General features: G+C 31.3%; 2 protein-coding genes across 3 annotated transcripts in view; one reads left to right on the top strand and one right to left on the bottom strand.

Annotated features, from left to right (window-relative positions):
• Positions 1 to 6,304: 6,304 nt before the first annotated feature.
• Positions 6,305 to 7,904, bottom strand: LOC127698690 (retinol dehydrogenase 11-like). Its single transcript, XM_052202316.1, has one exon. It carries the CDS (start codon positions 7,823 to 7,825, stop codon positions 6,884 to 6,886), a length of 942 nt encoding a protein of 313 aa, XP_052058276.1. The 5' UTR covers positions 7,826 to 7,904; the 3' UTR covers positions 6,305 to 6,883.
• Positions 7,905 to 9,544: 1,640 nt separating this feature from the next.
• The window catches only part of LOC127698648 (spastin-like), a 33,643-nt gene continuing 16,961 nt past the window's right edge, over positions 9,545 to 26,226 (top strand). The window contains exons 1-5 of one of the 2 annotated variants that reach the window (XM_052202222.1): positions 9,545 to 10,072; positions 12,801 to 12,887; positions 15,971 to 16,054; positions 17,406 to 17,615; positions 25,139 to 25,293. In XM_052202222.1, coding sequence (XP_052058182.1) covers positions 9,652 to 10,072; positions 12,801 to 12,887; positions 15,971 to 16,054; positions 17,406 to 17,615; positions 25,139 to 25,293 — 957 coding nt within the window. In that variant the 5' untranslated portion in view covers positions 9,545 to 9,651. The remainder of the gene's footprint in view (positions 10,073 to 12,800; positions 12,888 to 15,970; positions 16,055 to 17,405; positions 17,616 to 25,138; positions 25,294 to 26,226) is intronic. The other variant, XM_052202223.1, reaches the window with a different exon arrangement.

Genomic DNA, 26,226 nt, shown 5'->3' with positions numbered 1-26,226 from the left:
GAAATAAGAATCTACATTAGTCGTTTGTTGCTGTATATCTTTTTTTGTTCGTTTATTGTTTTATACATAAACAAGGTCGTTAGTTTTCTCGTTTGAATTGTTTTACATTTGTATTTTCGTTGCTTTTTTCAAGCTTACTATGCGGTATGGATTTTGCTCATTGCTGAAGGCCGTACGATGACCTATAATAGATGATAACATCTATGTCATTTGGTCTCTGCTGGAGAGTTGTCTGAATAGCAATCATAGATACCACATCTTCTTATTTTTATATTAAATCTAAATCTTCAATATCAAACCTCACAAAACCTGATGGGAACTTAACTATTTCTGTTAAGGAAAAAGCTACAGTATTAAATGACTTTTTCACTAGTGTATTTACTGCTGAAAATCCCAATAATGTACCTGATATTACAGAAATTTAGAATCGCCATTAGAATATTTTAATTATGGTAGAGCAATGCTCAGTTTAAAAATATCTTCTTTTATTAAATGGAAGTAAGTCTATGGGGCCGAATAATATTCATCCTTTGATTGTGAAGATTATGACAAAAAAGTTTTTCAAACGTGAAACCTTTGACTTTGACACTTCAAAAGTCCACTGACACTGTATGGTAATAGTCCCAAAGAATGGAAAGATGCTAGAGTAACTCCACCTTTTAAACACCAAAGTTGCTGGAAACTACAGGCGAGTCAGCCGTTTAACTTCAATTGTATGCAAACTTTAGAAAAGATTAGTCGTAAGCAAAATAATTGTCATTAATAACTTAATTTCGAGGAGTTTAATATCTAATTCGACATTCGTTATGAAAGATCATGTATTTTAGAGGGATGTAATGGGGGTACCTTCATGACGATTAACGGTAAAAAAATCTTGCCAAATAACTGACGTTAACGATAATTTTTGGTGCATGACGATAAAATGAAGACTTTCTTCAAGACGATAAAAATCAAAGTACTGAAGTACTGAACATCGGATGACCACAAGTTCTTGAGGATGGTCAAAAGCACTTGTCTCAGAAAAAAAACAACATATCTCTTTACCTGAAACTGAGGTTAATGTACAGAGATATATTTTTTTCTAGACAAGTGCGTGCGAGTATGATGAATAAATGACAGGAAATTCAACTTCACCGTAATAACTATTATATTGTAGTGATACAAATCAGTATACACTGATTTGTTGTTATATATTATATTAAAATAACAGTTACATATATATATGATTTGCATCCGTTTGTATATCATTCTATTCTACTGTTCCAATAATAGTGCAATGCAAGTGCATGGTGGACACTTTTCTGTAAAAATTCGATTTTTCTAAGATTGGATACGAGTAGGCATTCATATTTTCCAGCAAAAACAATTACAGAGTTACCGGTCCTGTCGCAAAACGTTCTTTGAGATATTCTTCCGCATGCTTTAACACAATTTTTCGGTACGTGTGCATTGATATTATCAATGATTTTTTACTTATATATATATATATCTAACTACAAAACATTTTCACATTATTAATTTATGTTGTAAACAAAAATATTTTTATCAGTATTCATTGAAGAGATGTATTTATATCAAATGACAAGGAATGTTATTTTGCACTCGTTTATGTGCGCATATTTATCATGTTTATAGATCGGTTACAAACCCAAAAATAATTTACATAATGGAAATCTAGGCGATAGCAATACATCGGAATGACCTCAAGGTCATCGCGATGTAAAAATCGACAGATTTTGACGAATCACGTTAATTTTTTTCCAAAAATAACGGTAACGATAATTATTTGAGACCTCTGACGAATCACGATAAGGATATGTTGACGAATCACGGTAAAATTTTAACCAATTTGACGCTAACGGTAGCCGAAAATGACCGTTTGACGCCTGACGGTAAAGGGCATTCATACCCTCATTTTACAGTTGCTCAATGACATGGAAGACTGGTCACTATTTATGGAAAATGGTATATCCTGGGATACAATAAGAAAGCTTTATTTAGATTCAGTATAGTTACAAACTACGAAACATAAGCTCTATAGAACTTTTAACCGAATACATACAAACATACACAATATAAAAAGCACAATCATGCAAGCAAACTAAAAATAGGGAAGCGCACACAAAAGTAGACAAAACACAAGCATTGCAGAGCAAACTATAAATGCTAGCATAACTATAAACTAGAGGCTCTAAAGAGCATGTGTCGCTCACCTTGGTCTCTGTGCATTTTCAACAAAGGACACTCTCCAACATTATGACAAAAATCTGTTTTGTTGATCTTGTATTGCAGATCTTTTAGTCTGTTTAGTTTCTCTCTATCTTCTTTAGGTTTTGCTCAAAATCTAAAGGAGGGTAAAATAAATCCTCATTTAAGGGCAATCAATCCTATAAATAGCGGCTACTAACTATATCGGCAAAATTTGACTTGTTAGTTGATAATGCCTTGCTGATCATTTTTGATATTTAAAGTGTCTATTCATCTATTAAAATTTTTATCATTAAGGAAAAACGCAAAAAAATGGTAAAATCGTCAATAAAGGGCAATAACTCCAATAAGGAGTTGTTGGACCGTCAATTTCCTCTGGATTGTCTTATTTGTAGATCTTAGGAGTCGACTGACGATTTTGACCATGAGGACTTGTTTGTTGAATTGGTCTTGCTGATCATTTTTGCAATTTAAAGTTTCTCTTTATCTATTATAGTTTTCAAGATAAAAGGCAAAAATGAAAAAAAAAAAAATGGTAATATATTTGTCATTTAAGGGCAACAACTGCAGTAAGAAGTCGTCTGACAGTTTTGACCTATATGGACAATTGGTAGAGCTCACCATTAATTCTGAACGTTTCTACTCCTGTCAGATTTTCTCTATTTTCTAAGTATAACAGTTTTCAAAAAAATAGACAAAACTTGCATTTTACCCCTATTTTCCATTTTAGCTACTAGTATGTCGGCCATCTTGGTTTGCAAGGAGGGGGGTCATATGACACATTTTTAAAACTAGATACCCCAATGATGATTGTGGCCAAGTTTGGTTAAATTGGGCCCAGCAGTTTCAGAGTAGATGTTTGTAAAAGTTAACAAACGACGACGGACGATGGACGCGAAGTGATGAGAAAAGCAAATGGGCCAAGTGAGCTAAAAAGCAAAGTAATGTAAAACGAGCACAGTGAAATAAAATGAAAGCTTGTCTACATACAAAACAGCGACATTCCGAGCCATTCCAGGACTGTAAAAGACTCAACTATGAAATACTGTTCCACAATGTAACAGCAGCATATTTGAAACTTTTCTTACTGTAAGTAGCAGTTTTTTTATTGTGGAGTATCCAATATATTGCTATATCTGAAAGAATATTTCGATAGTTTTACCTTTAATAAGTCGTGTAAACATACAGGTGATAAGTTATTAACAATTTTAAAAGTTTCAATCGCCATTGTTATCATTTTTCTGACCTGCAGAGAAGGCATCTCCACTTTTTCTAGTAAATTTTCATACAAGAGAAATTCTCGCATATACAAAACGGAGTGCTTTTACTTGCACTTTTTCCTTCTTTTTTTTTTAATTATTCTCTGTGCACAAATGCCACGCCAAAGGGCAAAAGTTGAAATTACTCAAGATAAATGAACGAAAAATGCTTAATTTAGCCAGTTTGTTCAAAAAGGTTCCTAAACGTATGAGGATATTTAGTTGCTTGGATGCCTTCCTGTAAATCTTACTTATATGTACGTCAAAATTTAGTTGATAATCTATATACCAAGTAATTTAACTATAGTTTCACATAAAAGTGTTTTGAATATGAATACAAGGATTTTTACTATAAGTGTTTTACCAACAGCCAAAACTTGAAACTTATCAGGGTTTGCTTGCATCTTATTCACCCTGACCCAATCTATTAGTTGAAGTGACCCATATTATTCCAATGTTGAAATTAAAGTATTATAATCAGGACTATAAAATGAAAGCTAGGTATTATCATTTGCATATAATTAATTGTACAGTGATCCCTTTTTGATAAATAAAATTTTTCATTTATATAAAAATGTTGGCAAAGGTCTTTTTGATATCAGCCCAGCTACTAAGAACGAAATTTAAGATCACTTAATTGAATCTGTTGCTTTCTATCTGACAAGTACGATTTTAGAAGAGAAACAGACTGCGCCGAAACACATATGCCGACAATTAATCAGGCAAAATTTCATGTGGTAGCAGTCAAAAGCCTTTAAATGGTCCATCAACTTGAACAGCAGCAATATAAAGGTTTTTATCAGTTAATCTTCAAGCAGTCTAAGTAGTGTGGTTTGACATCCATGGGTACGACAGATAACTCAAAGATATGGATTAAATCAGAATAATCAGCAAGTTGTAGCTAAAAAACTTTTTAAAGGATTTGGAAAAAATATGCAAGACTGACTGGTCTGTAATTTGATTTGTCTAGTTGATCGTTTCTATTTGCAGTGGTGTATATACTTCGATTTGCAAGAGCTTTCGATAAAATGTCTCATAAAAGATTATCAAAAACCCTGTATACATCCGGTATCCCATCTTCGCTAACCAATGAATACGATCCACTCCCCTCTTAAGATACTGGATCGTAACTCTTGGCTAGCGAAGATGCCGGTATCCATGGACCCATGTTGGGATGATTAAACGACTTCTTAACTGAACGTATACAATAACTTGAATAAGTTGTCGCTAAATGGGGGAAATCTGAATGACAAAATGTTACAAGTGGATTACACCAAGGCAGAGTACTAGTGCGTCATCTTTTTATTATATATATCAATGATTTAACAGATGCTGTATATAGAATATAGTAAACATTCTTTCTGTCTGTGTGCCTGAAGAAAATGGTTAGATTCCCTTTCTTGATTGGAATGAAGACACACGAAAGGAAACTAATTAAGCATACTGACCTTAGGGTCAATAGGCCTAAATTCCATGGTCACTGATACTATATAAAATATATAGATATATTAAAATTATTTCTAGAGGTTACTTTAGTTTCCCTTGAATGATTGAAATAATTTTAAGGCCACCTGAAAAAAGTAATTTTTAGAAAAAACGTAATTTCTTCCAAATGTAAATGTTACCAAAAGTTTTTTTCTTCTGTATATTGGGGCTCTTGGGGAAAGAATTGGTAAAATTTTGATTCCAGACTTTGTAGACACCCTGTATAATATAGTCCTTGCTTGGTCATGTTTTTTTTAATGATAACTTCAATATCCCATTTTTTGCAACATATTTCTACGGATGAAAAATTAGCAATAATAATTATTTTATTACATGTTTGTTTTATTTTGTCCCTCAAAGTACACTATTTTGAACCATTGAAATACAAGAAAACCAAACAATTTATGCATTTTTTTCCCTCATTTATTGTGCCGTTCAGGGAGGATCTGTATGCAGTGCCAACTATCCAGTTACCATCTGTAAATTGTTATGTGTTGACTAGTCTACTGCACAGATTTAAGGAATATTGGTTTGATATTGTAGTCAAAGATGCACTTTTAAAATATTATTTCTTAATTCAGACAAAAGAAATCTTTTGTAGTAAGCTTTCATCATCTTGGCTTATTCTGCAATTTATTTTGATCATATTTAAATATACCAGACAAATTGAAGTACCAATTAATTAACCTTCACTTGAACACCATGTGTCTCCTGACAAAAACTGTTTATGAACAATAGAATTAATTTAATAAGTAATAATTTTCCTGTTTCATCAAAACATTTGTTTTTTTCTGTATATTGAATGCTAGTCATCATGGTACAAAATTTACATGTATCTAATAAGCACATCTATTGTTAACTAGCCTTAATACAGGAGTTGACAATAAAACTATTTCTACATAATTATATATATATGTTTATCAAGCAGTGAATTGTCTTTCCACTAATAAACAAAATATTTGTTTTTTCTCTGTACATGCTGTATATTGAATGTTATTTATCATGGTACAAAATGTACAGGTATTTCATAAGCATATCTATTTTAAATAGCCTTAATACTAGTGTTGACAATCAAATGATTTCAGCATATATATCAAGCAGTGAATTGCCTTTTCAATAAAAAACAGGAAACATTTCTATAGAATTTGGCAATCATTTATAAATATTCTGAATAAGTTTGGACTTAAATTGTCCCCTTAATTCACTCCAATTTAATTCCCTGAAGATTCATTTATCAAAGGCCTTCTGATTCCTATCAAAGAAGGCATACAAATAAGATATTCAGGACCACGTTTTTGTTTTGTGTATAGGCAAGATCCATATTGTGGATTCCACTACTAAGATACATGAACTGTATTTCAAAACATTTAATAACTTAGTAAAATAATGATAGAAAATCAGATTAAAAACAATACATTATTCAATACATTGCCATTGGCCATGTTGGCAAAAGTACACCAAATGACTTAGGTTTTTTATCTGTGATATTGTGGTATGCATCAACTTTTTCTTAATTATTTTGACAGTTGTGCCAAAATCAAGATAACTTTAACCATTTTGTTGTTTCAAATGTCCAAAATGTTTTCATTATAATTTTTGTACAAATATTGTGAAAATTTCAATGTCAGATACAGTTTTTCAGTTCAGCGTAAACATAGAAATCATAACAAAATTAACATACAAACTGTCAGATGCAATTATAAAGACTTTAAACACATTAAATAATCAATCTATTAAAATATGTCATTGTATGTAAAGTATTCTTATTTAGGTAGATCAAAGTGACCAGTTTTCACACAAAAAAATAAAACTTCTTATTGATTGCTTGTTCTATTTGTTGCTTGTTTGATGTCCAGCAGCAAATATTTCATTCATGCACTATATTGAGAACAAGACTTTTATTTGAAATTATAACAAGTTCTTGTTCAATTTTAAAGTCCAGTTATTTCTTTGCTATTTTTCCATATTTTAAGTTGAGTTTCTTTGCATGATGAAACATCAGGCCATGGTTCCTGTACACAGCTGCCAAAATAGCCACCTGATTTCCCTTCCAATTCCTCAGAAATTGCACAGTGTACAACTGTTTGGCACCCCTGACTGGCTGTTTTGATTAAGAGCAATTTTAAAGGATAAAGTAGCTTCCAAAGCCATTTTGACACTGAATGCCTAGCTAGTTCAGTATCTACCATACCAGGGTGAACTGTGAACACATCTACTTTGGAGCCTGACAAACGATCATGTAACTCCCTAGCAAAATATACATTTGCTAATTTGCTATTGGCATACCCTTTTGTCTGCTTCCCTTTCAAGTTTTCAAAGTCAATTTCTCCTCTTTTATGTAAAGCTGATGATACAAAAACTATTCTACTTGGAGAATTCTCCTTCAACTTTGGAAGCAACAGATTTGTCAATAAAAATACTGAAAAGTGATTTACTGCCATGTGCATTTCTATCCCATCCTCGGAAACCTGGTAAGGATGTCCCATTACACCAGCATTATTTATCAAGACATTTAAAGAATGCGCTTCTTCTAAAATGCCACTACAAAATTCTTTTACCGAAGCATGAGATGCAAGATCCAAAGGTCTGAATACCAAACTTCCATTTTCTGTTCTTGATTTTACGTATTCAATAGCTTTTCTTGCTTTATTTTGATCTCGACATGCCATTATTACACGTGCGTGGCGTTTAGCTAACTCTAATGCGGTCTGAAGTCCTATGCCGGTATTTGCACCAGTCACGATACATGTTTTGCCATGCAGTAACACAGTCGAGTTACATCTCCTCGTACGAAGCGATCTAAACAGAACAGCAGTAATATACATTCCCACTAAAGTTACTGAAGCTGTGACATACCATGTCGGTGGTTCCATTCTCGAGATTCAATGCACAAAGTCATCAACAAATATATTTTCATTTCATATTATATATAGTGCTGTCTATCACTGAAAGAGCTGAGGGAAAGTAAGTTAGGAAACCAGTCGCAAAAAGTTTCTAAATGTAAAACCAATTTTAGTATAAAGACCCTCAAATCCGGCTCGACAGATAATATTCCGGTCACGGCATGACAACTAGTGGTAGATTGAATAGTCGGGGAGGATGGGAGCTGGGGAACTCCATATAGTGACAAGCAAAAAAAAATTATCAACTCACAGTCTTGAAGTTTTTATTTTTTGTATATACATTTTTTTTTGCAAAAAAGTAGGGGGCATTTGCCTCCCCCTTTTTTGCCCACAGGCTGCTACGTCAGTGAATGAAACCATATTTTATGTTATAGAATTAGATGTATAGGGAAAACGGTACTATTACATTTTCCCAGCATTAGGTTGGCCTTTTGTGTACCCAAGGCAGGTGAAGGAAGTCAAATTAGGAGCGCTGTGATTGGATGTAAGTGTACAATATATTTTTTTATTTATCTATGAATAACTGCAGTGTGTATATTTACAATATAAATTTTAAAACCTATTGAAATATTTTCTAGAGAATTATTCGAAAAGGCTTCCAAAATTTCATAAATTTGGTGTAAAATGACGCCGGGTGGGCATGGATAACATAAACAAGCTCCGTTGGAAATTGGTCCGATGATACTATTTGGCTTCAATTTTTAAATTGAATAATAAAGTACTAACACCACACATAACTGTTTTATCCAGGTTTTTATTATAAAAAGTGGTAAATTTAGAAAATGTTAGTATTGTCGCCTATGGCAGAATAAATAGTACCGTTTTCCCTATAGGACTACCGTCTGATTGGATTTTCGGAGAGGGGCAAGAGTTTGGGTTTTATTTTACGGCATGGAATTTTTTTTTATTTTGCAAGACTGTAGCACAAACATCTATTTTCACTCTTGTACATGATCATTACCTGCATTGTTCTGTATATTGTTGTCAGAATATTCATTTTCATCATGCATTTTGTTAGACGGAATATCAATGTTCATCCAGAGACATATATACACTTGTGTATATATGTCTCTGGTTCATCCTATCTTGGGCCTGAGACTACTATAACACAGAAATTGGTAACTCATTGTGTTATAGTAGTCTCAGCTTGGGCAAATAATTTTTAAGTTATATCCACGCCAAATTATTCAGTTTCATATTTATCCTATACATTGACTTAGGCCTATATCATTGAAATGATTAAAACCCGTAGTAGTCTAGTATACTGAGAAGAGAAATCACATCTGTCAACTCAGCAGAGTGACAAACTGATCTTAAGGAGGATATAGCTTTATCCAAGACTTCACACTCCAGAATAATTGTAGATAAACCCATGCTTTCTTCCTTTTTGTCTGCAATTTTATATATTCAGTCAAATCTTCCATGAACTAGTTCGAATATTGTGTTCAGTCATTTCTGCTATAATAATAACCTGTTTTAAAACTGTTTTGTGACGTCACACAGTGCTTGTTGTTCACTTGAGTCTAGATGATAGTCCAATTTGAAAAGTTTTTGACTTACAAGCCCAAAAATCAACAGGATTTCTTTAAAGTCCTCTTTGCAGGAAAATTTTACTGGCCTGGGACACTCATACGGAAATATAACATGGTTATATCCGACATCCAGTTTTACCTTTACTATATGCTTTATTTATTTTTTGAGGGAAAAGCACAAATCGAAAGAAAAGATCGATAATTCATAATTCATGTATTATCCAAGAAATACACATAATTTTGTTTATATGATGGAGAACAGGGATGCATCGAAAAGACAGGGGACGATCTGGAGGGCGTAAAAAGGGTGACAAGGGAGGTCGACCAAATCGTAACCAAGGAAGAAATTATGATTCATTTCATCGTAGAAATTTAGATTTGTTTGCTGCTCCACTTTTATTTTTATTTAGCCTTTTACGATATTTAGCAGTGCAACTGTGGGTAGTGTTAGGCATTATTATTTGCAGGTCTAGATCTGCAATTCCTTCCAGAAATAGATGGAGACAAAATTCAGCTTTAATTTCTGATGCTGAATCTGGTGCAAATACTGAACTTCATCGAAGTCCAAAAATGGCTGCTCGGGATCCAGGTCCTGGTGAACCAGCATTAGTTTCACAGAAACATCACCACAGGAAAGCTTTTGAATATATTTCAAAAGCTTTGAAAATTGATGAGGAACATGATGGTACGAGCCATGTCTGTTTGTTTTCAGTGTTGAGAATATGAATTGTTTGCTACATTGCCTCAAATTTCTTCATATTTTCATTTATGGATATAAAATGGAATTTGTTCTTTTATATGGCCCAGACCTACAATTTTTTCTATTTATGGGGAGTTACCTTGACTTGAATATTGATATGGTATGGTTACACATCCAATCAGGAACATATATATATATATATATACTGTTCCCAGATCCAATGGACAATATTACACCGTGCATCCACCATGTAGCTATTAATCCAAGGTGTTAAAATTGCTTTTAAGCACATATACTGTGCACTAACTTAAAAATAAACTTTTAAGTACATGTATGATATATTAAAAAACACTTCTTATAATTATGGGAATCCGGGTCCGTTCGCGCCCAATCACGTTCGCCCCCATGCACGTTCGCCCCCCTTTCACTTTCGCACCCTACACGTTCGCACCCAAAGTCCGTTCGCACCCTACACGTTCGCGCCCAATTCTTATTGGTTTTGTGTTTAATAATTTGTAAACGAGTTTTGGTAAGTGTATTGCTATAAATATATATTTTTTCATTGTTTCTAAATAAAGTGAGATTCTGACAAGGTTTTTTTTTGTGTCATGGTAAATGTATTGCTATAAACATTTTTTTTTCATTGTTCTTAAATAAAGTGAGATTCTGACGACCAGTATTTTATTTTTGTGTTGAATAATTTTTAATCATGTTTAGGTAAGTGTATTGCTCTCTATATATCTATATCTCTATATCTATATATATATATAAATGATTTTTTCATTGTTTCTAAAGTGAGATTCTGACAACGTTTTTTTAGGTGTTGATAAAATCTTAATCATGTTTTGGTTAGTGTATTGCTATAAATATTTATTTTTTATTGTTTCAAAAGGAAATGGGATTCTGACAACGTTTTTTTTTATGTGTTGAATAATTCGTAATCATGTTTTGGATAGTGTATTGCTATAAATATTTTTTTTCATTGTTTATGAATAAAGTGAGATTCTGACACACATGAGATCAAAGGAGCCAAGCTGTTAAAAACAATTATCTTTCATGTTTTTTATTTAAAATCTTCAAAGTTTTACTCATACCAAGCTAAATACATGCAGTATTTACATTTAAAGCAAGTTAAAACAACCATGACAACAATCATGATTTTTAAACACTCAACAATAACATCATATTAGGCTGTGTATAAATACCAATTAGCAGTAATCATACATAATTAACATTTAATAATAAATCATCAAATCAATTTAAAACAATATTTCATTTAAAAATTCCCGAATTTTTATTTATGAAAATAAAAATATTTTACAAAACATCTAAAAATTTATCAGGTTTTTGAATTAAAAAAAGGGTGCGAACGGACCTAGGAGGCGAACGTGTGGGGTGCGAACGTGTAGGGTGCGAACGTGTATTGGGCGCGAACGGACCCGATACCTAATTATGGCTAAGATAGTTCTCTTAATGTAATTAAATTTTTTTTCAAAAAGGTCAAGAATACATTGTATCATCACACACATTTGTATTAGAAACTGGAACATATGAAAATATATCAATAGAAAATAGAATGTGTTCTAAAGTTAAATGTGAAAAAAATGAAGTTGACAAAGTCACAACGCCTTACATTTCTAAATTAAATGTGACAATTACCACAGTGAATGGGAATAAGTTTTTTCTGTCATATCTAATAAATTGAAAAATTTTAGTAAGATAAAGATGAAAATGTCTTCTATATATTAAATAATGAAGACAAAGATAATTTATATTATGTAAGTAAATTTTTAAATATTTGCATTAAATTTTTAGCCAAATTCTTACCTGAAATATGCATGTGTATATATATACGTATATTAAGTTAGTGTAAATGCTATTCACTTTTACAACATGTACAATACAAATCAAACTTAATTAGTATTGGATAATATATATGTATGAAGTTTGTTTTTAAATTTTTTTGTCTTATTTATATTCAATCAATCAAGTAATTCTTTCCCTCTGTATTTGTTTAATTGTTTATTGTTAATATATTATATAACCTATAATTTCATGTTGCCTTTTGGGGCCCATAAATTTGGAGTAAAGTATAATCTATTTTAAAGTGATGCATTTTGTTTTTTACTTTAAATCAAACTTATATTTTGAAAAGTTAGCAGGTATACATATATATGCAATGAATGATCAACTTTTACACTGATAGAACACAAGATGAAAATAAGCATTCAGATGAGGGATAAACCCAGGTTACCCCTCAAACTATAATACTTCCACAACTGTTTTTTTATATATACTTGTGGAAAATAGTAACAATTTATGTGAAGATGTGCTGTTTTAACTCTTAAATCAAAGTAAACATAATTCCAAAATAAATTCTTCCAATGCTTGAAATTCCTCATAAGAAGTACTTTTTTGAGGGGTTATCCCTCATTTGATATAACATGTACACATGTATACAATGTACATATTTTTATATATTATCTGGAAAGAAATTCTCATGGGAACAGGGAAACCAATCAAAAAATAATTTATTTGAAATACAACATGTACAAATATGCAAATTTAGTGTTGACAAAAATAAAGTTTTCTTGTAAGAGCCCTTATTGTACAAGGTGTAACAGCATCATCATAGTATTATTTCAATAAAGATGTGCTAATAATGAGTGTTTAATTCAGAAGAATATTCATATTTTCATTACCATGTTTACAGGCAAACAAGATATAGCAATTGATATGTACAAAAAAGGCATTATAGAACTTGAGAAAGGGATTGCTGTTGATGTCAGTAGTGGCGAAGGTAGGTTATTCTTCTGTCTGCTGCTAACTGAGGGTCTGGATGGGGGTCCTTCATTTCTGTATTCTTTACTTTTTTGGTCATTTTTCTGTAATCTTTATATTTTTTGCCTATTATTCTCTATTCTTTATATTTTAGCACCCGATTATTCTCTATTTTTTTGCCCTATTTTTGTCGAGCCTTCGACTTTTGTCGAAAAAGCGAGACATAGCGATCCTACATTCCGTCGGCGTCGTCGTCGTCGTCGTCGTCGTCGGCGGCGTCCACAAATATTCACTCTGTGGTTAAAGTTTTTGAAATTTTAATAACTTTCTTAAACTATCCTGGATTTCTACCAAACTTGGACAGAAGCTTGTTTATGATCATAACATAATATTCAAAAGTAAATTTTGTAAAAAAAAAAATTCCATTTTTTCCATATTTTACTTATAAATGGACTTAGTTTTCTGCCAGGAAACATTACATCCACTCTGTGGTTAAAGTTTTTGAAATTTTAATAACTTTCTTAAACTATCCTGGATTTGTACCAAACTTGGACAGAAGCTTGTTTGTGATCATAAGATAGTATCCAGAAGTAAATTTTGTAAAAAAAAAAATTCCATTTTTTCCGTATTTTACTTATAAATGGACTTAGTTTTTCTGCCAGGAAACATTACATTCACTCTGTGGTTAAAGTTTTTGAAATTTTAATAACTTTCTTAAACTATCCTGGATTTGTACCAAACTTGGAAAGAAGCTTGTTTGTGATCATAAGATAGTATCCAGAAGTAAATTTTGTAAAAAAAAAATTCCATTTTTTCCGTATTTTACTTATAAATGGACTTAGTTTTTCTGCCAGTTAACATTACATTCACTCTGTGGTTAAAGTTTTTAAAATTTTAACAACTTTCTTAAACTATCCTGGATTTGTACCAAACTTGGAAAGAAGCTTGTTTATGATTAAAAGCTAGTATCTAAAAGGAAATTTTGTTCAAATTTTTTTCCATTTTTTCCGTATTTTACTTATAAATGGACTTAGTTTTTCTTCCAGTTACATAACAGTTTAAGTTTTTATTTAAAACATTTATTAGATTCATAAACTATCCTGGATTTTTACCAAACTTGGACAGAAGCTACTTACAATCAAAAGATAGTATAGAGAGGAATATTTTTATTAATTTTTTTCCTCATTTTTGTTGAGCCTGTGATAAACAGCAGAAGTAGGCGAGACACTAGGTTCCGCGGAACCCTTACGAATTTTCTCTATTATTTTGGCCATTTATCCTGCACATTTTGCCCAGTATTCTCTAGTCTGTAAACCCCATCCAGACCCTCCTAACTGCCATGCCATTGCTATGAACCTGGAGTACGACAAGGTGTATGCCCCTTTTCCTGCTGTTATTGATTTTTTTTTATATTAATTGAACTTTGAATGAGTTAGAAAAAAAATTGAACACCAGGAATAGTGAAAAACTATGAAATCTTGGACACTCTTGATTAATACTTCTCTGACTTTGACAAACCTTGGTTGTGAATTTTTTCTGGGGTTTGATTCTTAACTTTTCATGTGACAAAAATTCACACAATATGAGATATTTTCAGGAAGCTCAACTTAAAACGTAATTGAAAAAAAATGTAAGAAAAAAGGTTGATATGATGATACCAAGGGGGTAATAGCTGTGATGCAATGAATACTTTCCAAAAAGCCTGAAGAAAATCTGATTATTTCTTGGGGACCAATGTTAATATATCTATGGTATTACCATGATTACTGTATAAAAACTTGAAATTCTTCTTTCCCTTAATAATAATATCAAGTACAGAACATTTCTTCGGTAAATAATAATGGGGTCAAAATGTTTTGTTTAAAATTCTCATGGTAATTCAGTATTTGATTTGCCTTTATCATGTTTATGATACAGTGTATAGTACATGTTTAAAATGCATGTGTAACAAATGAGTGACTGTGACTTACATAAAATGATGCACTTGGTCAGCTTTAGTTATATTTTTATATTATGCATTTCTATGAACCTACTTGTGTTAAATGATATTTTATTAGTAAACTTTGAATTTTATTTAGGTTCATGTTTAAGAAAAGTAAATTAGTACTCTCATTAAGGGTTATTATACCCCACGCAACGAGTTGCGGAGGGTATAATGTTTTTGACCCATCTGTCCGTCTGTCCATCCGTCAGTCCTGTTTCTTGTCATTGCAACTCCTCTCAAACCACACAACAGAATTTCACGTAACCTTTTTAGATAATAAGGACATACTATGTAGTTGTGCATATTGACAGGAAATTACGATTCAATTCTTTTTCTAGGAGTTACGCCCCTTTGAACTTATTTACTTTAATGTACTACTGCAACAGTTTGTCATCGCAACTCCTCTCAAACCACACAACAGAATTTCATGAAACCTTTTCAGATAATAAGGACATACTACGTAGATGTGCATATCGACAGGAAATTACGATTCAATTTTTTTTCCAGGAGTTACGCCCCTTTGAACTTATTTGCCCAATATACTACTGTAACCTTTTGTCATCGCAACTCCTCTCAAACCACACGACAGAATTTCATGAAACTGTGTAGATAATAAGGACATACTATGTAGATGTGCATATTGACAGGAAATTATGATTCAATTTTTTTTTCTGATACAATTTTTTTTTCTTACACTTATTTTATTTCTCCAATGACAATGTGGGGACGTGGGGTATGTGAGCGCGCTCACTAAGGTTCTTTCATTGTCAAACTAACAGTCATACTACATATGTTGACCAATACTTCAAAATTTTACTTCATATCTGTGACGGACATTAACAGAAACAGTTTTTTTGTAAAAGAGAGGCGAAAGATACCAAAAGTACATACAAACTCATAAGTCGAAAATAAACTGACAAGGTCATGGCTAAAACAGAAAAAGACCAACAGACAAACAACAGTACACAACATTTTTTTTATAGATGCTGAAGTTGAGGATAAGACCTTTAAATTGGGAGAAACCATATTTTTTTGTCCCATTTAAACTGTAAAAGACAGTATAATAAATAAAAATTAGAATAAATAAATATTATATATATGCATTTTCCTTATTCCAGGCTCTTCCTGGGATCGGGCAAGAAGATTGCAAGAAAAAATGGTGACAAATATGGTGATGGCTAAAGATAGACTGGATGTTTTAGGTATTGAAGGAGTTATTTGTCTTGCATGTAATAGGATAGAAACATGTTCATACATGTATCATAAAATTGTCTCTCAGTTCTTTGATATATGTTATATGAATACATTTATATATATGTAATTAGCTGTGTCATTTAGACTAGACCTATTTAGTTATTTACATAGACACAAGACTATTTTTAGTAATGCTGTTATGGTTATAGATGTGATAATTATTTTGGCTTATCTATTTATCAGTTTATTATTATATATATGTGTGATAGAAATAGTACACCTGTGCTCATAGCTCTTCCTTAGTGTCGTGAATCTTTTAGATATATATTCTTTCATCTCTTAAACTCACTGATATTCTTTTATATTGCAAATTTAAACCGTCGCGAAATTGTGAAACTAGTAGCTTCCTTTATATAAATATATCACAAAAAAGAGAAGATCGCAAAAGTTGGTTAGAAAGAACTTTTCATGAAATAAAGTATGTGTGAAAATAAGTTGGTTTACAGTAGTTTTTGGTATAGAAAATAAATTTTACCAAATCAAACACATTTCACAATTAACATGTACCAGAAGATCAGTGAATTTATTTGAATAAAATGTAAAATGTGTATTTTAATTTTTGAATGGTATAGTGCATAGGTTTGAGTCATTTCTTTAATAATACTAGCCTTTAAAATTATTCCTTCAAGTGAACTGGATCCCCAAGAAAATCTTGAAATAATCATTTTTTTTTTAAATCTTATCTTTGTGCAACGGCATATTTTAAAGATTTCTGGTGATGGACATAAGTAAATCTTGTCAACAAAATTTTAACGTTTTGGTCATTGATGTATGTAATAGAGTAATAGATGCCTTAAAACATACAAATTATACTGCATAACACCTGAATATTTCTTAGAGAATATATGACTTGAAACAAAGACATAGGTGTCAACTTTTCAAACTTTCTAAAGGAAGATCTCATAATCTTTTCTGGGCTTTAGAGGGAGGTTTCAATGGTTTATAAAAGTATTGGGATGCTTCCTTACCTATCTTGAGACTTTGACACCTATGCATACATATATCAATCTGCATTATGTGGCTTGAAGCTTTTATTATATATGTGTTGCATCACTAGAGAAAAGATTCTGCTGTGCTTTAAATTTATAAGAAGGATATCATAGTAAATGTAAAAAAAAAAACTTATTTGAAATGCAAAATAGAGTTCAATACTTTTAATTCAGAAATTTTTGCTTTCATTTATTATTGTGATTGTTGTTTTGATTCAGAAATTGATAACATAGAAAAGCCACATGATGCAGACTTCTGCTTCTGTATATATTTATTGTGATTGTTGTTGTATATTTTGTTTTTGTTTAGAAAAAGCTTTACGGGAAATAAATATGTTAGATAATACTCCTGGACGTTTTGATGAAGGTCGTGAGGTCCAAGAACCATACCCTTTTACACCTCCTCAGACTTCCAATATAACTATGAGACAGCGTAAAGGAGAAATGTTGACTCCTAAATCTCCTTTACATAGACCTCCAAAAAATACCAAGCCAAGCCAAGACACAAGTAAAACTCCAGGTAATCAACTACATTGTAATCATATTGAAACTTTGCATGGTGTTTTCCATGGCTTTATAGCATTATTATATTGAAAACTTAGATTTCTATTTATCCTTACCCTATCAGAAGTTTATTAGAAGATTTATTATAAAATTTTGGTAACCATAGCTTTAAAAGTTCAGAAACAATATTTCTTTTGAAATGCTGTCTGCATCCATAAAAGGTTTGTATTACAAAAAAAAATAATCAGAAATGACATGATGGTTCAATTTAAAATAGCAAAAATTAAGTATTAGCATTATTCAAAAAAGCATGGTTTGTGCACATACATAAATTTACATGTATATATTGCTTATTTTGTGGTTAGTAAAGCACTTAGGATTGTATTTGTTCATTTTAGCCTCATTTCTGAAAGTTCTTTTAGGTATAGAACCACTAATTCAGGCCCGGTCGGAAAGAACATACAAGAAAGTAGTACATATTTTAAACAAAATAGTTCCTACGCATAGCTGTATCTTTGTCAATAGTGGGAATATTTGGGTAGTTTTAGTATCAAATGAAAGCTTGGGGACTTGGGATCACTGTAGAACCCTTGTTGAAAGTTTTATTTGAATAATAAAGAAGTATATGCAATTTTAATAGGAGGGCTCATTTGGCCTGTTGTTCAGATCAGAAGTTCCTGTTTTTGTACTATCAAACTTCCGGGAACCAGTACGCTCTAATATGCAATTAAAGGTATGTTGATTTTTTCAGCACAAGTCAGCATAAAGTACAGTTTTGACATGAAATAACTGCCACTTTATTTGAACTTCAGACAAAGTAGCCATTTATGCTTGAAATTGCAGAATTTAACATAGAAAGCAATGGGGCTGTGAATTAGTGGTTTTATACCTATTACTGACAGGCATGTGAAATTCTATTTTTAGAAATCATACCCTTTACAGTGAAAACTGGTCACATTTGTTGTCAGAAATCATGTTACATTATTTTTTTTATGTAGCAATTATGTTAGTGTCAAATTACAGCCCTCAAATTGCTACAATAAGGTAGTTTAGCCTTTTTTGGTCATTTAGCATGCACACAGTTAAGATTTTACCTGAAATTTAAATTTTTGGATTATCTAACACTGAAACCAATGAAACTTGTATATTATGACTAGTTTATAGTATAAATATTGTTTTTGGTCAAATTATCTAGTGAGTGTTCAAGTTTTATTGTGTTTCTTGGTGAATTATTTATTTCAAGGAAAATTGGTGTATACTTATATAGGAATTCCAAAATCTCTCTTGAAATGCATTTAATAACCATTTTAGCAAGTTGTCTAGCTTGGAGATACATAAATTGCTCTTGTTGATCCATGTTTATACATAAAAGTATGATTTTTTTACCAAATCACTCTCCTTTTCCAACATGTAGAAAAAAGGGGGGACAAAATTATCAATTATATTTCATGTTTGGACCACTGTATTTATATTCAAGGAAGAATTTCTGATAAAAATAAGACATATAGGTAAGAACACTGTTATTTGAGTAGATATTAACAAATCAGAACTGGTAAAAATTGAAAAAGTGTCATATCTGTCACTATTGGTATCCATATGTAGTTTTCTTTATTTAACGCATATGTTACTACCAGTCCAATTTGAGCTTGAATTCAGTGATATAGTGTTTTGACAAAAGCTTTATGTGTTTTTCTATGCTAGAAATAGATCATAGAAGGAAATTAAGTCAAGCAGAAGTCAATAAAACAAGTTTGGTGCTGTTATAACTGACAGGCATGTGAAATTCTATTTTTAGAAATCATACCCTTTACAGTGAAAACTGGTCACATTTGTTGTCAGAAATCATGTTACATTATTTTTTTTATGTAACAATTATGTTAGTGTCAATTTACAGCCCTCAAATTGCTACAATAAGGTAGTTTAGCCTTTTTTGGTCATTTAGCATGCACACAGTTAAGATTTTACCTGAAATTTAAATTTTTGGATTATCTAACACTGAAACCAATGAAACTTGTATATTATGACTATTTTATAGTATAAATATTGTTTTTGGTCAAATTATCTAGTGAGTGTTCAAGTTTTATTGTGTTTCTTGGTGAATTATTTATTTCAAGGAAAATTGGTGTATACTTATATAGGAATTCCAAAATCTCTCTTGAAATGCATTTAATAACCATTTTAGCAAGTTGTCTAGCTTGGAGATACATAAATTGCTCTTGTTGATCCATGTTTATACATAAAAGTATGATTTTTTTACCAAATCACTCTCCTTTTCCAACATGTAGAAAAAAGGGGGGACAAAATTATCAATTATATTTCATGTTTGGACCACTGTATTTATATTCAAGGAAGAATTTCTGATAAAAATAAGACATATAGGTAAGAACACTGTTATTTGAGTAGATATTAACAAATCAGAACTGGTAAAAATTGAAAAAGTGTCATATCTGTCACTATTGGTATCCATATGTAGTTTTCTTTATTTAACGCATATGTTACTACCAGTCCAATTTGAGCTTGAATTCAGTGATATAGTGTTTTGACAAAAGCTTTATGTGTTTTTCTATGCTAGAAATAGATCATAGAAGGAAATTAAGTCAAGCAGAAGTCAATATAACAAGTTTGGTGCTGTTATACTGACAGGCATGTGAAATTCTATTTTTAGAAATCATACCCTTTACAGTGAAAACTGGTCACATTTGTTGTCAGAAATCATGTTACATTATTTTTTTTATGTAACAATTATGTTAGTGTCAAATTACAGCCCTCAAATTGCTACAATAAGGTAGTTTAGCCTTTTTTGGTCATTTAGCATGCACACAGTTAAGATTTTACCTGAAATTTAAATTTTTGGATTATCTAACACTGAAACCAATGAAACTTGTATATTATGACTAGTTTATAGTATAAATATTGTTTTTGGTCAAATTATCTAGTGAGTGTTCAAGTTTTATTGTGTTTCTTGGTGAATTATTTATTTCAAGGAAAATTGGTGTATACTTATATAGGAATTCCAAAATCTCTCTTGAAATGCATTTAATAACCATTTTAGCAAGTTGTCTAGCTTGGAAATACATAAATTGCTCTTGTTGATCCATGTTTATACATAAAAGTATGATTTTTTTACCAAATCACTCTCCTTTTCCAACATGTAGAAAAAAGGGGGGACAAAATTATCAATTATATTTCATGTTTGGACCACTGTATTTATATTCAAGGAAGAATTTCTGATAAAAATAAGACATATAGGTAAGAACACTGTTATTTGAGTAGATATTAACAAATCAGAACTGGTAAAAATTGAAAAAGTGTCATATCTGTCACTATTGGTATCCATATGTAGTTTTCTTTATTTAACGCATATGTTACTACCAGTCCAATTTGAGCTTGAATTCAGTGATATAGTGTTTTGACAAAAGCTTTATGTGTTTTTCTATGCTAGAAATAGATCATAGAAGGAAATTAAGTCAAGCAGAAGTCAATATAACAAGTTTGGTGCTGTTATAGGTATAGAACCACTAATTCAGGCCCGGTCGGAAAGAACATACAAGAAAGTAGTACATATTTTAAACAAAATAGTTCCTACGCATAGCTGTATCTTTGTCAATAGTGGGAATATTTGGGTAGTTTTAGTATCAAATGAAAGCTTGGGGACTTGGGATCACTGTAGAACCCTTGTTGAAAGTTTTATTTGAATAATAAAGAAGTATATGCAATTTTAATAGGAGGGCTCATTTGGCCTGTTGTTCAGATCAGAAGTTCCTGTTTTTGTACTATCAAACTTCTGGGAACCAGTACGCTCTAATATGCAATTAAAGGTATGTTGATTTTTTCAGCACAAGTCAGCATAAAGTACAGTTTTGACATGAAATAACTGCCACTTTATTTGAACTTCAGACAAAGTAGCCATTTATGCTTGAAATTGCAGAATTTAACATAGAAAGCAATGGGGCTGTGAATTAGTGGTTTTATACCTTTACTTATTAATGTTGTTGTGTATTTAGGTTATTAAGGGTTCCAAATATTAGAAATGAAAAATCACTTTCCATGTTCTTTCTCATTTCCTAATGTCTCTATGATTATAATTGGATGGTTGTTTTTTGCAAATTATTGTTAAAGAAAAAAAATTGAAGCATTTTTTATATTCTGAAAGACTATCCTAGCCATGATCCCAAAAATATGTTTAGGAATATTGCAATTTACATCTTTATAAATTTTTTTGAATTTTTGAAAGCAAGGGATATCATTATAATGGCTGAAAATTTTTTAAGAAAAGAAAATGTTTTTAAAATTTTTTGCCATGTAAGTTTCTTCAAAAAAAGAACGTCAATATTTCAACTGGTCACCAGTTGAAATCTATAAACTTTGTATATTTATCTTCTTTGAAATGTTTGATATGGTCATTATGTAAAAATGTGGTAAATATGAACACACTTAGAACAACAAAACCAAATAAAGGCCATTTGATACCTAGTCCTTTAGTTAACAGTCGTGGCAGTGCTTATTTTATCCCATGCTTTGAGAAGCAGGCGATATATATACTGGAGTTCACCTGTTTGATCGTTCTTCCATCTCCTATCTGTATGTGCAATGGCTCCTGAAGCATGTGTTAGAATTTTGTGAAATTTCAACAGAATCTTACTCACATGATGTACTTTTGCATCTATTTCATTTCTTCGGCCAAATTATTTTGTAGGAAAACTTTGGCATGAGATGGACTTAGTCATAATCACACTACAGTTCACGTTTGTATATGCAAATGCTCCTAACCTTCTTATTAGAAATTATTAAAACTTTCTTAGAATCTTAATCATGTAATGCTATTGTGCACCTCCTATTTTGTATTTAATGAGAATAATTTTCCCTTAGCAAATCATGAACTTATCAAGGGGCGATGGGTATCATTTTGTGAAGTTTGCTTGTAGCTCCTCTAGGAAGAAAGTTAATTATCAATTCTCATGTATATCAGATTTGTTGACCCAATTGTTCATCTTTTGGTTAATATATTAACCCTGAGTTAAATCTTAACCTGTGTTCAACTTCTTTTTATCCAATTCATGGTTAAGTTTTCACTGAAGTTTTTTTAAGTTAAAAGTTAAATCAACACTTTCCAGATCCTAGAAAATTGTTTTGGCTGATGAATATGATTACTTTTATAAATAAACTGTTTACGCAGAGATATTTCTTACCTTTTTGTTATTTTAATAGTAAATTACAAATTTCAAAGGCTCAAAGTTAATATTATTTAGTGCAACTTCAATATGGACGTGGCAGAGACTACCTTTTGTTTTTAATAAATGTCCAGAGCAAGATTAAATCTGAATCATTTAACCAAGGATTTAACAAGGGGGTAAATTTATCCATAGGATAAACAACACAAAATAACAGACAAATTATCATTGTAATTATGTAAAACAATTATAGTCACCAACTTTCTTATTTTGGTGATACGAAAGTGAAAGTGATATTCTTTTAAAATAAAAACGTCAAATGCAAATTAAAGATAAAACCTCATCAAAGATAAACATAATTTGAAATAAAAAAAATTTTCATTTCCAAAACGGTCATGAAAGTGATTGGTTAATTCATCAAAAATGAAGTCAGTGACCTTATGATTATTATGATTATAAATCAGACAGAAATTTATGTGGCAACAACAAATCAATTTTTAGAAATATCTATGTATTGGTTTTTGAGATTTGATGATTTAAAGAACTTTTTCATCCATGGAATATTCTTTCTATACAAAACTACACCTATTTTGAAAGAATTCATGCAATAACTTTCAGAAAATTATAAGAGATAATTGCATTTTTTCAAAGATATTAAGTTTAAGTAGTTATAAGCAAATCTTAGAAAAATCTGTGACCCATTTACACTTGTTAGAACCAGAACAGTCTTCTTGGATATTTTAGAGCTGTCCAGCAACATTTGGGTCAGTGTGGATTATGTTTTTCTGAGTTTTTAAATGAGGACCTCTTTGTCTTGAGTAAAGTTTAAGGCATATTTATCATTGACCTGATAAAAAAAAATTTGGTTTCCCCTTAAGCTTTAAAAAAATAAAAAGTGATATAATTTCCTATCTACATAGAAAATAATCTGTACTAAAATAAGAAATTCATATGTTAGAATGTAAAAATAGCACAATTATTTCATCAAGTAACTTTTCTTTGAAAACTTAAAAAACAATATTCTCATAAAAAAAGTTTACACAACATTCTAAAGTAAGATAAAATCATGTCAGTAATAAGTGAAAGTATATATCCAATATAAATTATTCAGCTTATACCACATGTGTTGTCAATGTTTTATTGATTGATAAACTATTACAGTTAATTGAATGTTATAGAAGTTATTGAACTATGTAGTGTATGTACATTTTGTAGTAGCTTGAGCTAAAAAGACAAATCACTGAGACAGCTTATTTTCTGTTTACAGCTGAGAAATTTTGCAATTTGTATATTATAGAATCCCACATGTTTGAGGAGACATATTTTGGTCTGTCTGTCTGTGTTCATCACAAACTTTGTCAATTTCAAATCTCATACAGTTTGAATAAGAAAGATTCAAAACTTGATAGAATAACTCCACAGCATGTGTAGTTGTCAACTTCCATAATTTTTTTTCAGGTTAAGTTGTGAGGTTTCCCATAGCAAATCATGAACTTTACTCCATTTCTGCATATGGGGAAGTTTTTCCCAATACAAACTATTCATTAAAATAGAAACATGTATAAATAACATCATGTATTTCCACCAAAACAGCAAATATACATGTTGATGAGGAAAATTTGTGTTTGAAAATGATTTAAGAAAATTTTGTGCTAATAAAGTGGAACCAATTGGTTTGACAAAAACTAGTTGAAATTTTTTTTCGTGGAGGGGTTTGCCAACTTTGCCTTCACCAAAAAATCATAAAAAACACTCTCACATTACATAAATTATTTGTTCCCATCCTTGATCAATTTAGAGATTGACATATTATCTAGACACCTGTCTACTGTTGATGACTGTGTTGCCCTATAGATTTGTGAAGATGGGCTGAGCACTGTCTCATATATATTGCTTTCTAGATGTGTTTTGGTTATTTGGATAGTTTGGTTGCTGTTTCAATGGTATACACTCCACATATCCTTTAATTTATATATTTATATTCATATATAATGACATATTGAGGGTGTGTCACAAATTATGCTTTAAATGCCTGTCTCCAAAACTAAAATCATAGTTTGAAATATACAATGTTTGACTTAGAACATTTGAATGCCCTAAATGATGCTTGATATTCAATTGTTTTTGCCCACCCCGAACAGTGTGTTTAAAATAAAGTTGGAATTTCTCTCTGCATGGTAAGGGTCAATACTTTATACACTAAGACAAATACAAGGGACAAAGTATCATTTTGTGAGCTTTGGTGCATTACATTAGACTCTATTTACATCTGAAGTCACAGATAGCCAAGATGGCTTCATTTGTAAACATGTCTCAGTAATATTTTGCAGAATAATTGATAAATGTATATTTATAACTTTAATTTCAGTTACTTACAAGCCAATAAGAGGAATGAAACAACCAATAGCTGTACATAAAAGTAATAGTCTCCCTAGAACATTTAGTCCTAATAGAGGAAATAGGATGCCTCAAACACCTTCACCGAGGACAAATCGAACACATACCAGACAACAGTCAGAAAATGTAAGTCAGAACATAGGGTGTCATAAGAAGGGACATGATCATGTACAGATACACAATCCTGATCAACATATAGTCTAGACCACAGTTAGAAAATATGAATTTCTATAGGAGAAATCATCATGAACAGTAAAAGTTATGATTTTTGTCTTGTCTCTATGTTGTCGCAGATTCGAGACTAAGGCATGCTGTTTCAACCTACTTAAAAAATTTGTTAAAGTTTGTGATAGGGTCACTGAGGAGAACCACTTATGGCAAGTCAATGATATTTGGTAAACATATGTATTAGCATTAGCACATTTCATTTATCACGTGCCCCTCAATCATGGTCCATTGACTGCGAAATTTCAGAATAGTTCACATGTTATGGCTTGTGATTAGGTCACTTTTAGGTGAACCACTGATGGAAAGTCAAAAATATTTGATATGCAGGTGTATTAGCATTAGCACATCTCTTTTCCATGGATAATTTATTGCCGAGCCCCTCAGTCCTGATCCATTGACTTTAAAAACTTTTTCAAAGTTTACATATATGCATGCTAAAATTTGTGATTAGGTCATTTTAAAAGTAAGTTTTAAAGGTAAGTCCATTATATTTGGTATGCAGTTGTATAATCATTGGCATATCTAATCCAATGAGATTATATGGCCTGCTCCTTCAGTCATGGTCTATTTTTGTCCACCATACAACGTGTTGCGGGGGACATAGAATTACCAGGCATCTGTCCGGTCTTGTTAGTGCTCTCACATGTACAATTTTTGTCAGATTTTTATAAAACTTGTATCATAGATATAAGAAGATGTGGTATGAGTGCCAATGAGACAACTCGCCAACCAAGTCAAAATTTATAAAAGTAAACCATTATAGGTCAAAGTACGGTCTTCAACACGGAGCCTTGGCTCACACGGAACAGCAAGCTATAAAGGGCCCCAAAA

This window comes from Mytilus californianus, unplaced genomic scaffold (genome assembly GCF_021869535.1).
Source record: "Mytilus californianus isolate M0D057914Y unplaced genomic scaffold, xbMytCali1.0.p SCAF_4, whole genome shotgun sequence".
NCBI classification, from domain to species: domain Eukaryota; kingdom Metazoa; phylum Mollusca; class Bivalvia; order Mytilida; family Mytilidae; genus Mytilus; species Mytilus californianus.
This window is presented reverse-complemented; position numbering and strand designations above follow the sequence as displayed.